Here is a 12,655-nt window from a genome sequence, read left to right as displayed (position 1 = left end):
GCTCCTGCGCTGGGTCCCCAGAGGGGCTTCACCCCTTCCTGGGCACCCCCAGTGGAAGGAGCAGGTGAGGGGCTGAAGGCAGAGTGGGAGCCGGGGAGGTGGAGTGGCTGGGGGACCGGCAGGGCGCGGGTCAGGCGGGGAGGAGATGAGAAGAGGCCAGACAGGGGCTTTCGGTTTCCTGGGGTCTGATTGGAGGTTGGCCCGATGAGTCGGAGCTGGGGACGCGCCCATCTCCGCTGGCTCCTGCAAGAGCCGCCGGCTCGGCCCCTCCCCGGAGCCGCTTTGTCCCGGGTGACGGCGGTGGAGGTGGTGGACAGGACCCGGCAGGAGGCAGGGACCCGTGGACCCACGACCCGGAGTCGGGGAGGCGGGGCGCACGGCGCACGGCCCCACACAGGCCCGCGGGCACCGCGCCCGCCCCACGCGCGCTCGCACCGGCCGGCAGGTGAGCAGTCGGTGCCGCCCGCAGCTGCCGGCCCCCCGCGGACTGCCCGAGCCACGGCTTCTGTCTCTGCCGGAGCATCGCGGGCGCCCATCAGGTCGGTTATGTAACCGCGCCGGCCCGTCGCCCCTGCTCCCGGTCCTGCCAAGGCTGCGTGAGGCGCCCTGGCCGTGCCTGGGACCGCGGCAGGGGGAGGGCAAGCGCGCCCGGGTGAGGGAGTGGGCAAGGCGTGGCGGAGGGGGGGGGGGTCCCCTGATCCCCTTGTACGCCCCCGAGGCGGCGGTGGGGACAGAGGTCTCCCTTGACTCCTTTCTGGAGGGCGCGGGTCTCTAAGAGCCCCTTCCCATTCCTAGTGGCCCCAGGGTTTGCCTTCTCAGTAGCAGCAGCAGGTGCACAAGTGGAGGATAAAGAAAGCTGCCTGTGGTCCCGGGAACCGAGGTTTGGAATGGTGGTTAGGGGAGGTGAACTGGTCTCAGAGAGCAAAGGAGAAAACCCAGAGAGAGACTCCTTTCCCGGTGCTTGAAGAAAGTCCTGCGGAGGGGGAAGGTGCTTTGAGGCACAGCGGGAATTGTCCTCCCTGGGATTAGCTGGCTTGGGTCATCTAAAAATAACTTCAAGTTGGAAAAGTGAAATAGGAGGGAGCACAGTGTGCCGAGTTCGTCCTGCCTGTGGGATGCTTCGCTCTGGAAGTCACCGGAGGGAGCAGGCAAATCTCAGCCACCTGATCCCTCCGCTGCCTCCTGGTCTCACTGGTTTCCAAGGTGTCTCGATTTGACTTTTAGTTAATGATTTATTTTCCAAGGCACTGCAGTCTTTTCCTTATCCCCCAATGAGTTACGTAGCAAAGTGCATGCTTTGAATCTTTTCTGTTTCTTACATTGGGTTGGAAGTGTTCAACGGACACTTCGAAAGCCAAAGCTTTAAAAAAGTGTCATTTTGGTAAAAACAAAGTTTCTGGGCTCCCTTTCACATACAGTCTCACAACTGGAGAGGAAGGGATGCTGGGTCCTTCAGCCAGAACCCCGCTTAACCTATCACACACAGGGGAAGCTTCAGGAAAAGTAGGGCATTTAAAATAATGCAACTCAACTTTCACACGTATTACATCAACTTCAAAACACAGGACAAATGCATCACAGGCACAGGGCAACACTTGCTAACCGGCCCCCTCCAGTCTGGGGACACAAGGAAGTTGGAAAAACCTAGAAGCTGGAAAGGATCAAGAAGCAGGTCAGCACTGACTGTGGAACACGACGGGGGAGTAGACATTTGGCTGCTTTTCAGTCTACACAAAGATTTTCTTTAGCCTTAGAACTATTAGGTATGATCAGTCATTGAGTTGAATTAGCCTGAAATGTGAGTTGCACTTTGCTTTCAAATCCACTGCAAATCAAATCTGCATTTATTGACCACCTACTGCCCAAGTCCAGTCCATTGGGTTTTGTGAGAGAAAAGTGTTCTCAGCTGAAGCTGCAGAATTGCAAGAGCTTTCAAAATGTTTGTGTGTGTACGTCCTGCAGAACTCAACTGAACCTGGGAGAGTGTGGCTCTCTCTGGCGATGAACATTTAGTAGGCATAAGTGGGAACTTGAGAGCTTTGTTGTTTGCAAATAGAGATCACACTCTTTTTAAAACCACTGGAATAATCATTTACTGTTAGTCACATACATTACAGAAACTAGATTTGTTGAAACCAACTTTGATAGCTCCTGTGGTTTCATTTCCCGTACTTTCTGTACTGTCCACTCAGTTCTATAAACAGTTATTTGTTAAACATCTACTGTGTTCTCTGTAGGCCCTGAGCCAGAGACTGAATAAATGAGGCACATACCTTTCAGAAATCAATCTAGCAAAGAAGGATAAGCAAATAAATGATAATGATCAGCATGGTGAGTGTCTAATGGAAATAGGAACAGGTTCCGTGGGAACCCAGGGAAAGCAGGGTAGAGAGAATCTGGGAGAGCCTGCAGAGTTCACATCTGGACCAGATCCCAGTAGGCACTAGGAGTTCTCTACAGAAGGGAGTTGGCATTCCACATCGAAGGGAAAGTCACGTTCAAAAAACATCTAGGTGTTCTGAAGTGGGGAGGCGGCAAGGAAGTGTGGCAGGGGAAGGAAGGATTTCAGTTCACCTGGGCTGTGAATATACCCTGTTGAGGAGAGACCACGCAGTCTTTATGGGAGAAATTATTTGATCTAATTTGTATTTTGCAAAAGTGACTTTGGAAGTGGTTAGTAAGTGGGATTACAAAGAGGAATGAGCTCAGATTTTAGACCACTGAAGTGGTCCAGAACCGCCCCCACCCCCTATCCCCTTGGGAAAAAAAAGAAATTATTTGTGTCTCAACCAGGGAGAATAGGGAAACAGAAGAGATCTACAGAGAGCCATTTCGGAGGGACACTCAGTGGCACTTGGTCATCAAGTAGATGGTGAGGTGGAAGAATATGACTAGATGGCCAGATATGGTTGGATTTTTAACTGAGTTAGGAAGTAAATGAGAACAAGTAGGTCTGAAAAAGATGAGGAATTTCAGCTGAACGTTTTCTCCTCTAAGATGAGGAACAAAACAAGGATAGCCCACTCTTACCACTTTATGCAACATAGTACCAGAAGTCCTGGCTGGAACATTTCGAAAAAAATTTAAAGGCATCCAAGTCGAAAAGGAAGAAGTAAAGCTGTCTCTATTTTCAGATAACATGATATTATATAGAGAAAACCCTAAAGATTACACACACCCCAAAATTATTAGAACTAATAATTGAATTCAGTAATGTGGCAGGATACAAAACAATATACAAAAATCAGTTGCATGTTTATACACTAATAATGGACTATCAGAAAGAGGAATTAAGAAAACAGTCTCATTTGCAATTGCATCAAAAAGCATAAAATGCCTAGGAATAAATTTAACCAAGAAATTAAAGACTTGTATACTGAAAACTGATGAAAGAAATTGAAGAATACATACATAAATGGAATATTCCTGCTAATGAATTGAAAGAATTAATATTGTTGAAATGTTTATTACTACCCAAAGCAATATACAGATTAAATTCAATCCTCATCAAAATTCCAATGGCATTTCTCACAGAAATAGAACAAACAATCCTAAAATTTGTATGGAACTCCCAAGACCTTGAAGAGCCAAAGCAATCTGGAGGAAGAATAATGAAGTCAGAAGCATCACACTTCCCGATTTCAAACTACATTATGAAACTATAGCAGTTGAAACAATATGGTATTGACAGTAAAACAGATAACAGAAATCAATGTGACAGAAGAAAGAAACCAGAAATAAACTCATGCATTTATGGTCAATTAATTTATGACACAGGAACCAAGAATATACAATGGGGAAATGCTGGTCTCTTCAAAAAATGATGCTGGGAAAACTGGAAATCTCTATGCAATGAAAGGAAACTGAACCAATATCTTACAACAAACACAAAAATCAACTCAAAGCAGCTTGAAGACTTAAACATAAGACCAGAAGTCATAAAACTCTTAAAAGAAAATATAGAAGGTAAGCTCCTTGGCATTGATCTTGTCAGTGATTTTTTTTTTTTTTTTTTTTTTATCAGTAAAGCAAAAGCACCAAAAGCAAAATAAAAAAGTAGGACCACCACACATCAAATTCAAAAGTTTCTGCACAACAAAGGAAACCATCAATAAAACAAAAAAGCAGCCCATGGAGTGGGAGAAAATGTACGCAAATCATATTTGATAAGAGGTTAATATCCAAAATATGTGAAGAACTCATACAACTCAATAGCAAGAAACTAACAATCTGATTTTAAAAATGGGCAGAATAATTGAATAGATGTTTTCCAAAGAAGACATGCAAAAGGCCCACAGGTCAATGAAAAGGTGCTTAGAGTCACTAATCATCAGGTAAATGCAAATCACAACCACAATGAACTATCACCTCACACCTGTTTGAATGTCTATTATCCAAACAAGATAACAAGTGTTGTTGAGGATGTGGAGAAAAGGGGATCCTGGTGCACTGTTGGTGGGACTGTGGCCACTGTGGAAAACAGTTGAGATTCCTCAACAATTTAAAATGTAGAACTACCATATGACCCAGCTATCCCACTTCCGGGTATTTATTTGAAGGGAAGAAAATCACTATCTCTAAAAGATACCTGTGCATTTCTGTTCATTGCAGCATTATTTACAGTAGCTAAGACACGGAGACAACCTGAGTGGCCATCAGTGGGTAAATGGATAATGAAGATGTGGTGTACATAAAAAAAGAAGGAAATCCTGCCCTTTGCAATAACGTGCTGGGCCTTGAGGTCATTATGCTAAGTGAAATAGGTCAGAGAAAGACAAATACTGCATGATCTCACTTCTGTGTGTAATCCAAAACAAAACCCAAAAAATACCCACAAAACTGAATGCAGGTATAGAGAACAGATTGGTGGTTATCAGGTGGGGTGACTCGGTGGGCAAAATGGATGAAAATGGTCAAAAGGTACAAACTTTCAGCTGTAAGGTAAGTTCTGGAGTTTTTTTGTTTGTTTGTTTGTTTTTTGTGGTATGTGCCCCTAGCAGGAACCGAACCCAGGACTCTGGTCTACAGGTCAACGCTCAACCGCTGAGCCAAACTGGCCAGGGCAAGTTCTGGAGATTTAATGTTCAACATGGTGAACTCTAGTTAACAATATGTATTTTATCATTGAAAGTTGCTAAGAGAATTGATCTTAAAAGTTCTCATCAGGAGAAAAAAGTAACTACGTGAGGTGATTGATGTTCACTGAGTGTGATCAACATCCTTACGTTGTACACCTGAAACTAACATGTCGTGTGTTCATTGAATAAAACGCGGGGGGGGGGGGAAGTAAACAAGAAAGAGTAAGTTTAAGAAAGATGGGGAATTTGGACTTTGGACATCAGATGAAGATGCTCAGTAGGCACTTTCATTTTTTGAAGGTAATTTCCTCATTCCTGGAAATGCTAACCTACTCATTTTACTCACCTTGATTTCGGAGACTGTCTAGGGCTGCCTTTGGAGAAGAGGAAGATACTGTGATAACAGGAAGTTTTCCCTACCTTCTTCCACCAAGGTGGAAGTATTGACTTTCATTATCTGAACTAGTAATAGTAAAAATAATTTTAATCACGATAGTAATATCTAGCATGTATTCAGTATTCACTCTATGCGAGTACAAAGAAGTTAGAGCTGTACCTAGATGATCACGTTGGATTCTCATGATAACCTAATGAGGCAGACGCTGTTGTTATTCTCAAAGAGTTGATAAGAAGCCCAAGGCCAAGTGCGAGTACCTTATCTGGGCCACAATTAGTAAGAAGTACATGAGGGTTCAAGCCCAGGTAGTCTGACCGGCATTCTGAATTGCCACTGTGAACTAACAATATTGAAATAATCCCTGTTTAGCCTGGATATAAATAAATAAATAAATGTATATATGTAATTTTTTTTTTTTTACCCTGTGTTTGAAATTTGTGGCTAATGCTGTAAAACAGGACTGAGTCAGGAGTCATGCATGACTCTTATCTGAGCTCACACTTTATTTGCTATGTGGCCTCTGCAGAGTCACATCTCTTCCCAGGTTCTCATTATTTTAAATCTGCGTGTGAATCAGAAAAGAAGTTGACTAGATGATCGCTAAGGGTTTCTTCTGCATTCTGAAGGTCTCCCACTCTATCTCAAAGTTTACCATCGCTTTGGGTTAAAATCGTACCTGCCCGGTCTCTTTTAGAATAGAAATACTTCTAAGAGGGCTGACTCAGATGGCCTGTCCCTGCCAGATGATGTCAACTAGCCCCTCGGGCAGGTGCCGTCAGGGTGCCGACATTGGGGGAGCCTGCGGTTCGGAGAGTGGACACCAGGATGAGCACGAAAGTGGAGGAATCTCCAGAGTCAGGGATCCGTTTCTTCATATTGGATGTGTCCCATTCTGAGACAGTTTTCTCATCTCTGAATTATTGGGGTGATGGGTATACATGTTGTAAGGGTTTAAGGAGTGAAGCAAGTAACATAAAGCAGGCACAACACGTGTCTGCCCCGTCAAAGGTGCTCAGGAAATGGGGTCCTCGCCCTTCTCCCCCAGGAGGACAGAAATGCAGGGAAGGGAGGGAGAGTATTTCTGAAGAAAAACTTCCTACCTCATAGTTCTGCTAAGGGCCGCCCATTAGTGAGTATCATTCATACATATTAGGAAGTAGTATATATGGGAAATACAAAATACGCAGCATATTCAATACCTTTCAAAATGTGACTCTCAGATAATCATTGATAAACTACCCTCTTAGATTCAAAGAAGCCTCAACATTCCACAACACAACATTTTAAACTTTTTTTTGATTGTCACCTTGTAAATAAATAGGCCAGGATTGCTATAAAGACATAGTATTGCTCAGGGTTGGTGATCCGGGACTCCATTATGATGGCATTGAATACACAGGAGACTGAATGACTTCCAAGTTTGTGTGCGCGCGTGCACACGCTGTCTTCTGTCTTTTTTTTTTTTTTAATCCTCATCAGAGGATATGCTTTTATTGATTTTAGAGAGAGATGAAGGGGGAGAGAGAGAGAAAAAAAACATCTATTTTTGCCCCTCATTCGAGGCTGACCCGGGATCAAACCCACAACCCAGGTATGTGCTCTGATGAGGAATTGAACCCCCAGCCTTTTGGTATACAGGACGATACCCCAACCAACTGAGCCACCTGGCCAGGGCTATGCTTCTATCTTCATGACGAACTTTCCGCCTTTGCCTATAAAATGTTCACTGTCCTCGTGTCTTTTCTCTTGTCACCAACTACCAGGTGTCACCTGTGATAGGTTAAATTAATTAATCAAGTTGAGGATGCTTTTTAAAGATGGGAGCATCCTTGAACTCAAGTGAGTGATCGAGAGTGGTACTTTTTCGAAGTTAAAAGAAAAGTTTCCAAAATAACTCAAACTTCCTGCATTTCAGAAAATGCCCACAGAAAATACTTCCTGTTGTCAGGATGGAAAGGGATTTATTTTCTTATCTGATTTCCCCGTACTCAGCTCACTTCAAAACAGGGATGAGACACAGGGTTCCCGGGCTTTGGAATGCATACATAAGAAAGTACTGTAAGGGTAGCTGTTGGACAGAAGAATTGTGTAACTTGAGAGCTATATCCTGGTTTTTATGACTGTCGCCTTAGTTCTTGGTGGGAGTAACAGCTTTATTGTTTCAAGTAACTGAGATATGCCTACTACAAAATATTGTAATTTCTTTGAGAGCCTGGGCGGCGCCTTAATGCTGCTTTTACAGAGTTGGGCATAAAGTATAAAAAGTGTGACTTGGCATGAAAAGGCTTGGAATCCCTTCCCGCATTCTCACTTCTCAGCGATGTAACCTTGAGCTTCCCTCGGACCTGACAGTCACAGGGGCTGGCATTTGTTGAATGCTGCCCCTGCTCAGCACACTGCGCACGTTATCTCATTTCATCCCGACAACATGTGGGTATTATTGTCACTATTTACAGATGAGCATGCCCTGGGGATCAGAGAGAATCAGCCACTCGGTATTGGGTCTCTGAGTGGAAATTTTCTTATCTGTACAAACAGGAAAATAACACATGATCTCCCTGCCTTACGGAGTTTGAGGCTGAAATGCTGAGTCTGGGAATGTGCACTCACATTCATAAAATGGGAGGCTCTGCGCAGATGTCCAGGGTGATTGTCACAGTGGGGACCTCCCAAGATGTCAGTTGTAGTTGGGCCTGGTGTAGCACCAGATCTTCAGGGAAGGGAGAGCCACTGTAGATAAAGACTTTTGCAGAATGCATTAACAAAACTGTATTTTCTCGCCCTGTTCTTTGGTAGTTTGTCTTATGATAACTGTTGCTTTCAAGGGTAACTTTTACTTGTAAGTACCAAGGCTCTGCTAGGCTGGGCCAGGACCTGGGTCTTGATGGTGAAGGGGGAAGGAAGGTGTAGTTTACAGAGAAGAGGTGACTGCCAGAGGGGTGTTTCGATATAAACAGAGAAGGCTGAAAGTCAAAGCCAGGGTCGAGGAGGGCATAGGCATGGTGTAGAATGCAAGACATCATCTCTAGGGTGTACATCAAGTGTGAGAGACAGGAAAGGCCTGGAATCCGCTCAAGGAGGGTAGCATTATTTCCCAGCGTCTGCTGAGGTCTGACCATTGAGTGGAGAAGCTAGACACCCTCTGCCCTGATTTTTGGAATGGCTTCTTTTTCTTGGACATGTGTGCTTTCTGTAAAATCTTTGAAAAATACAGAATAGTATAAAAAGAGAAAATGGAAATCACACCTATTACCACCAGCAAATGATAATTACTATTAATGTGTTGCTGTATTTCCTTTTGGTCTTTTTTATAGGCATATTTTGTAGAATTGGGATTATACTGAGTTTAGAATTTTGCATCTAGTACACTTCACCAAACATTTAAAATAATTTTTAAGTAAAGTCAATAATATTTATGAACATTGTGTGCAGTAGTTACATGGCATTCCAGGTGGGATTTTACCAGATTCATTTGTCTTCTCCCCTCTTGCTGGACATCTAGATGGTTCCCGCATGTCCAAAATGTCACAAATAATACTTTGATGAACATCTTCTATCATATATATATATATTTATATTTTAGGCCATTTTCTTAGGATCAATTATTAGAAGTGGAATTATTGGCTCAAACAGATGGACCTTCTTAAGGCTTTCTGTATATCTTGACATTTTTCATTGTTTTTCCAGGAGATTGTGGTAATCAACATCCCCACAAGCAGTGCATGAGAATATAGATTTCACCTCCACCCTGCTTATAAGCTCTCTTTTGGTGAAGATAAGGGGGTGAGGGGACTGGCGTTAGTGCTTCCAGAGATAACCCCACTGTGGAAATATTCCTGCTTGACAGTTGCTTCAAGGAGGCTGAGCTTTCACAGTGGGAGTTGAGGACGGCTGGATGGGAACCGGGTAGGTTTAACCTGTGTGAATGAGTGTTTGTAGGAGAGTTGACCTCAGTGGATTAGCTTTTCCTCTAGTGGTTCTGTTATCAGAGGCCTGACACTTGGATGCCATGGGCTGTGTGGGGTGACAGCTGTCACTGCAGTCTGCAAAGCTACTGATGCTGACTTAAACTAGGTAGAACGAAGCACCCCCTGCTTAAGGGAGAACTGGTTCAATTCGCCTTTCAAATCCCAACACATATTAACAGCAAGTATGTGTGCTTATTTGCATTTGTTCTATTGTTGCTTTTAGTTGGTCTTGACCTATTCCCCTTCCACTGCTGATAGGGCCTCTTGGGCGAGTATTAGATAGTTGTGTCTTTTGACAAAATGAGATACAATGCAGGGAATACCATTTTGAATAAATAACAAAGATAAGCAATTGGAATCGCCTTAAAAATCACTTACATGGTCATTATTTTAGAATTTTAATTTGATGACTAATAAACTTAGTCTTTCAAAAAAAGCCTCTGCAGTCATTATTAGGCTAGAGTCAACTAAGTTGATTATATTGACCATCTTATTGAGGTAAACAGCCAATTTGAATCCCCCCCTCCCATAAAGTTACCTGAAAGATGGGCTATATTAATATAATTTATTTTGTATTTTGACTTCTGTAGCTGATAAAGAGAAAAGCCTAGTAAGGGAGTCTGGCCAGGACAGATTAAAATCTAAGTTATACTTCTCTTTGAGGTTTAATAATTAGTCCAAAAAAAAAAAACTTATTTATTTGATTACAGGTATCATTATGACTTTTTATATAGAGGATGGTAAATTCAAATCAATCAAGGGCAGTTCAAACAAAATTGTATTTGCTCAAGAGCAAAGTCTCAGCCTGGACAAGACAAGTGAAGGCAAGTATTAATTCATGAATCTGTTAACTTTTCCCTGCTGTGGGCATTAATGATATGCATTTCATCTCTATGATATGCAACCTATTATAAAAAGGTTACATTTTGGTCAGGGAACATATTCAGCGACTGACATCATTAGCTGTGTTTATTTGGTATCCCTTATTTGCTTATTTTTCTGTCCCTTGGTAATTCCTGTTCCACACACAGCTGTTGTTTGCATTAAACTTCAGACTTTGACAGGGTGACATTTAGGTGAAGCTCTGATTTGATTTGCTCAGATTTTCACTTTTGTTTTTTTATCTTTATTGTTGAAAGTATTACAGATGTCCCCTCCATATCTCCCCATTGACCCTCTCTTCCCCACCCACCCTGGGAAGAGAAAAACCGAAGAGCTTGGTCAGATTTGCAAACATACTTTCCAACCTTGTGTCCAAGGGCCCCAGCTCAAGGCTACTCCTTGGGGATTCTTGGCTCACGCCTGGACCTTGGTTTGGTTTCAGGCTCCCGAGGTACCATGGATGGGGAGAGGGCATGACCTCCTTTCTCATTCTGGTTTGCAGCCACACTGGAAGGTCTGGGGTCATTCTGGAAGGTCAGGAAGGTTTAGCCCCCACATGTGCGCAGACCAATTCGGAAGGTTGTCCCTCGGTGGGGGTGAGATGAATGGAAACCTGAAATGCTTCCCTTAACTCCCCCAAATCCAAATTAATTTTGGATTCAAGCACGCAACCACTCCCCTGAGGCTGTGTAAAAACTGCTCAGACCATTAACTGGAAACTGAGAACGTTAAGACATTTAGGATGGCTCTCGAGGGGCTCAGTTGTGTGCTAGTGAGATCATTCCTGGGACATGGGACAGGCCATGGTGACCCTGCTCCTCCGTACTTCTTTTTATTAACCCACACAATCCCAGAAGGCCATGTGGGCAAGTGCTGTAGCGAATGACCCTGTATTAGTCCCGAAATGGCTTTTGGGGTCTCCAGCTTTGGAAACCTCCAAATGTAGAGCTCCTCATGAGGCTCCTGGTCTCATTCTTTAAAATTGCTTTGAAAATGTCACATTTAAGCATAACTGTACTTACCACAAAGGCTCTTGGGGAGAAAGAGCAAACCTAACACCATGATGTCAGCCTTTCCTTTCACCGTCTACTGAACCTCTTCCTCTGGGCTCAGCCATTTCGAGGTCCTCACAACCATGCCTGGCTGTTGCAAGCCAAGGTGTGATACTGTGAGAAGGTTATTTTATCTGGACAAAATGAGAAGTACCGTAATGGATGTTAGTGAAAGCTAATCCTAGGGACTTTGATGACAGTATAAATTTCAAGAGCATATCTTATAGGAAAGAAAATTCAAAGACTAATAAAGGTCAGAGAGCTTTACCTAACTGGTGTTTGGGGCTGTTTCCAGTATACCTGGCAGTCTGACATGGTGGATTTCCCAACTGATTACCATAGCACCTTTTCTGCCCCCCCCCCCCCCGCCCTGTCGACCATGAGCTCCCTTTGAATTATTTTTCATGATTCCAGATCTTGACAGAAGCCGCCCCCTGACTCTGAATGGAGACTTTCCCTAGAATCTGTTTTTGTTCATCTTCTCAGATACCCTTATCTCAGTAACTATAAGGCTTTGAAAAGCTAAAATAATACTTCTTCCTTCCAAAGGAAAGGAAAAACAAATACGTAAATATACAGATATTCTTTGTCCTGCAAAAAAAAAAAAAAAATGGAGTGATGTTCAGGTGGTAGAATATAAACATTGACCTAAAGAATAATTTTTTAATATTAAAATATTATTATTAAAATATTCTTAAATGACTAGTGATCAATTAAGGTTTAAGCATAGCTAGTAGAAATGGTTATCTAGTTTGGTGAGAGATCATCACTGAAATCATTGTTTTCTTTCCATTCAGTTTTAATTATTATTATTTTTTTTGACCAGGCCAATTCTTTTAATGATGTATTGATAAAATTGTGTCTTGCTTTTGAGTTTGAGATATTGGTATGCACCCTTTTTAGTATACTAATCATTGCTTAAATAAACCATTCCTATACCTCTCTTATCATCCTAGGATTGCGAATGGTTTATTTTTAAGACCGTTTGCTAATACCACGATGAGGTCATTCTTCTTACATTGTAGAGTTTCTGTCAGTGATGTCTGCTGTTAATCATGGCAGTGTAAATGCTGCCAAATATACACCTTTCTTTTCTTAATTGCAAGTTAACTATTTTATGGCTACTTGTTAGAGAACCCAGGAGACCAATAGGAATAATTGAGACATGGCTGCTGAGACCAGATATTATTTCTTCAGCTTCCTATTCAAATAAATAATTAACCACCAAGTTGCTTATAAATAAATCAAAAGTTTTATAATAAACAACAAACTAAGAAG

At 42.8% G+C, this 12,655-nt stretch overlaps 1 protein-coding gene across 3 annotated transcripts in view; it reads left to right on the top strand.

Annotated features, from left to right (window-relative positions):
- Positions 1-466: 466 nt before the first annotated feature.
- Positions 467-12,655, top strand: part of RCAN2 (regulator of calcineurin 2) — a 254,821-nt gene continuing 242,632 nt past the window's right edge. Inside the window, exons 1-2 of one of the 3 annotated variants that reach the window (XM_036248981.1) lie at positions 9,336-9,381; positions 10,154-10,267. In XM_036248981.1, the coding sequence (XP_036104874.1) occupies positions 10,162-10,267 (106 nt within the window). In that variant the 5' untranslated portion in view covers positions 9,336-9,381; positions 10,154-10,161. Of the gene's footprint in view, positions 540-9,331; positions 9,382-10,153; positions 10,268-12,655 lie in introns of those variants that run through there. The other 2 variants (XM_036248988.1, XM_036248986.1) reach the window with 2 other exon arrangements.

This window comes from Molossus molossus, unplaced genomic scaffold (assembly GCF_014108415.1).
Source record: "Molossus molossus isolate mMolMol1 unplaced genomic scaffold, mMolMol1.p scaffold_m16_p_8, whole genome shotgun sequence".
In the NCBI taxonomy this organism is placed as follows: Eukaryota; Metazoa; Chordata; class Mammalia; order Chiroptera; family Molossidae; genus Molossus; species Molossus molossus.
This window is presented reverse-complemented; position numbering and strand designations above follow the sequence as displayed.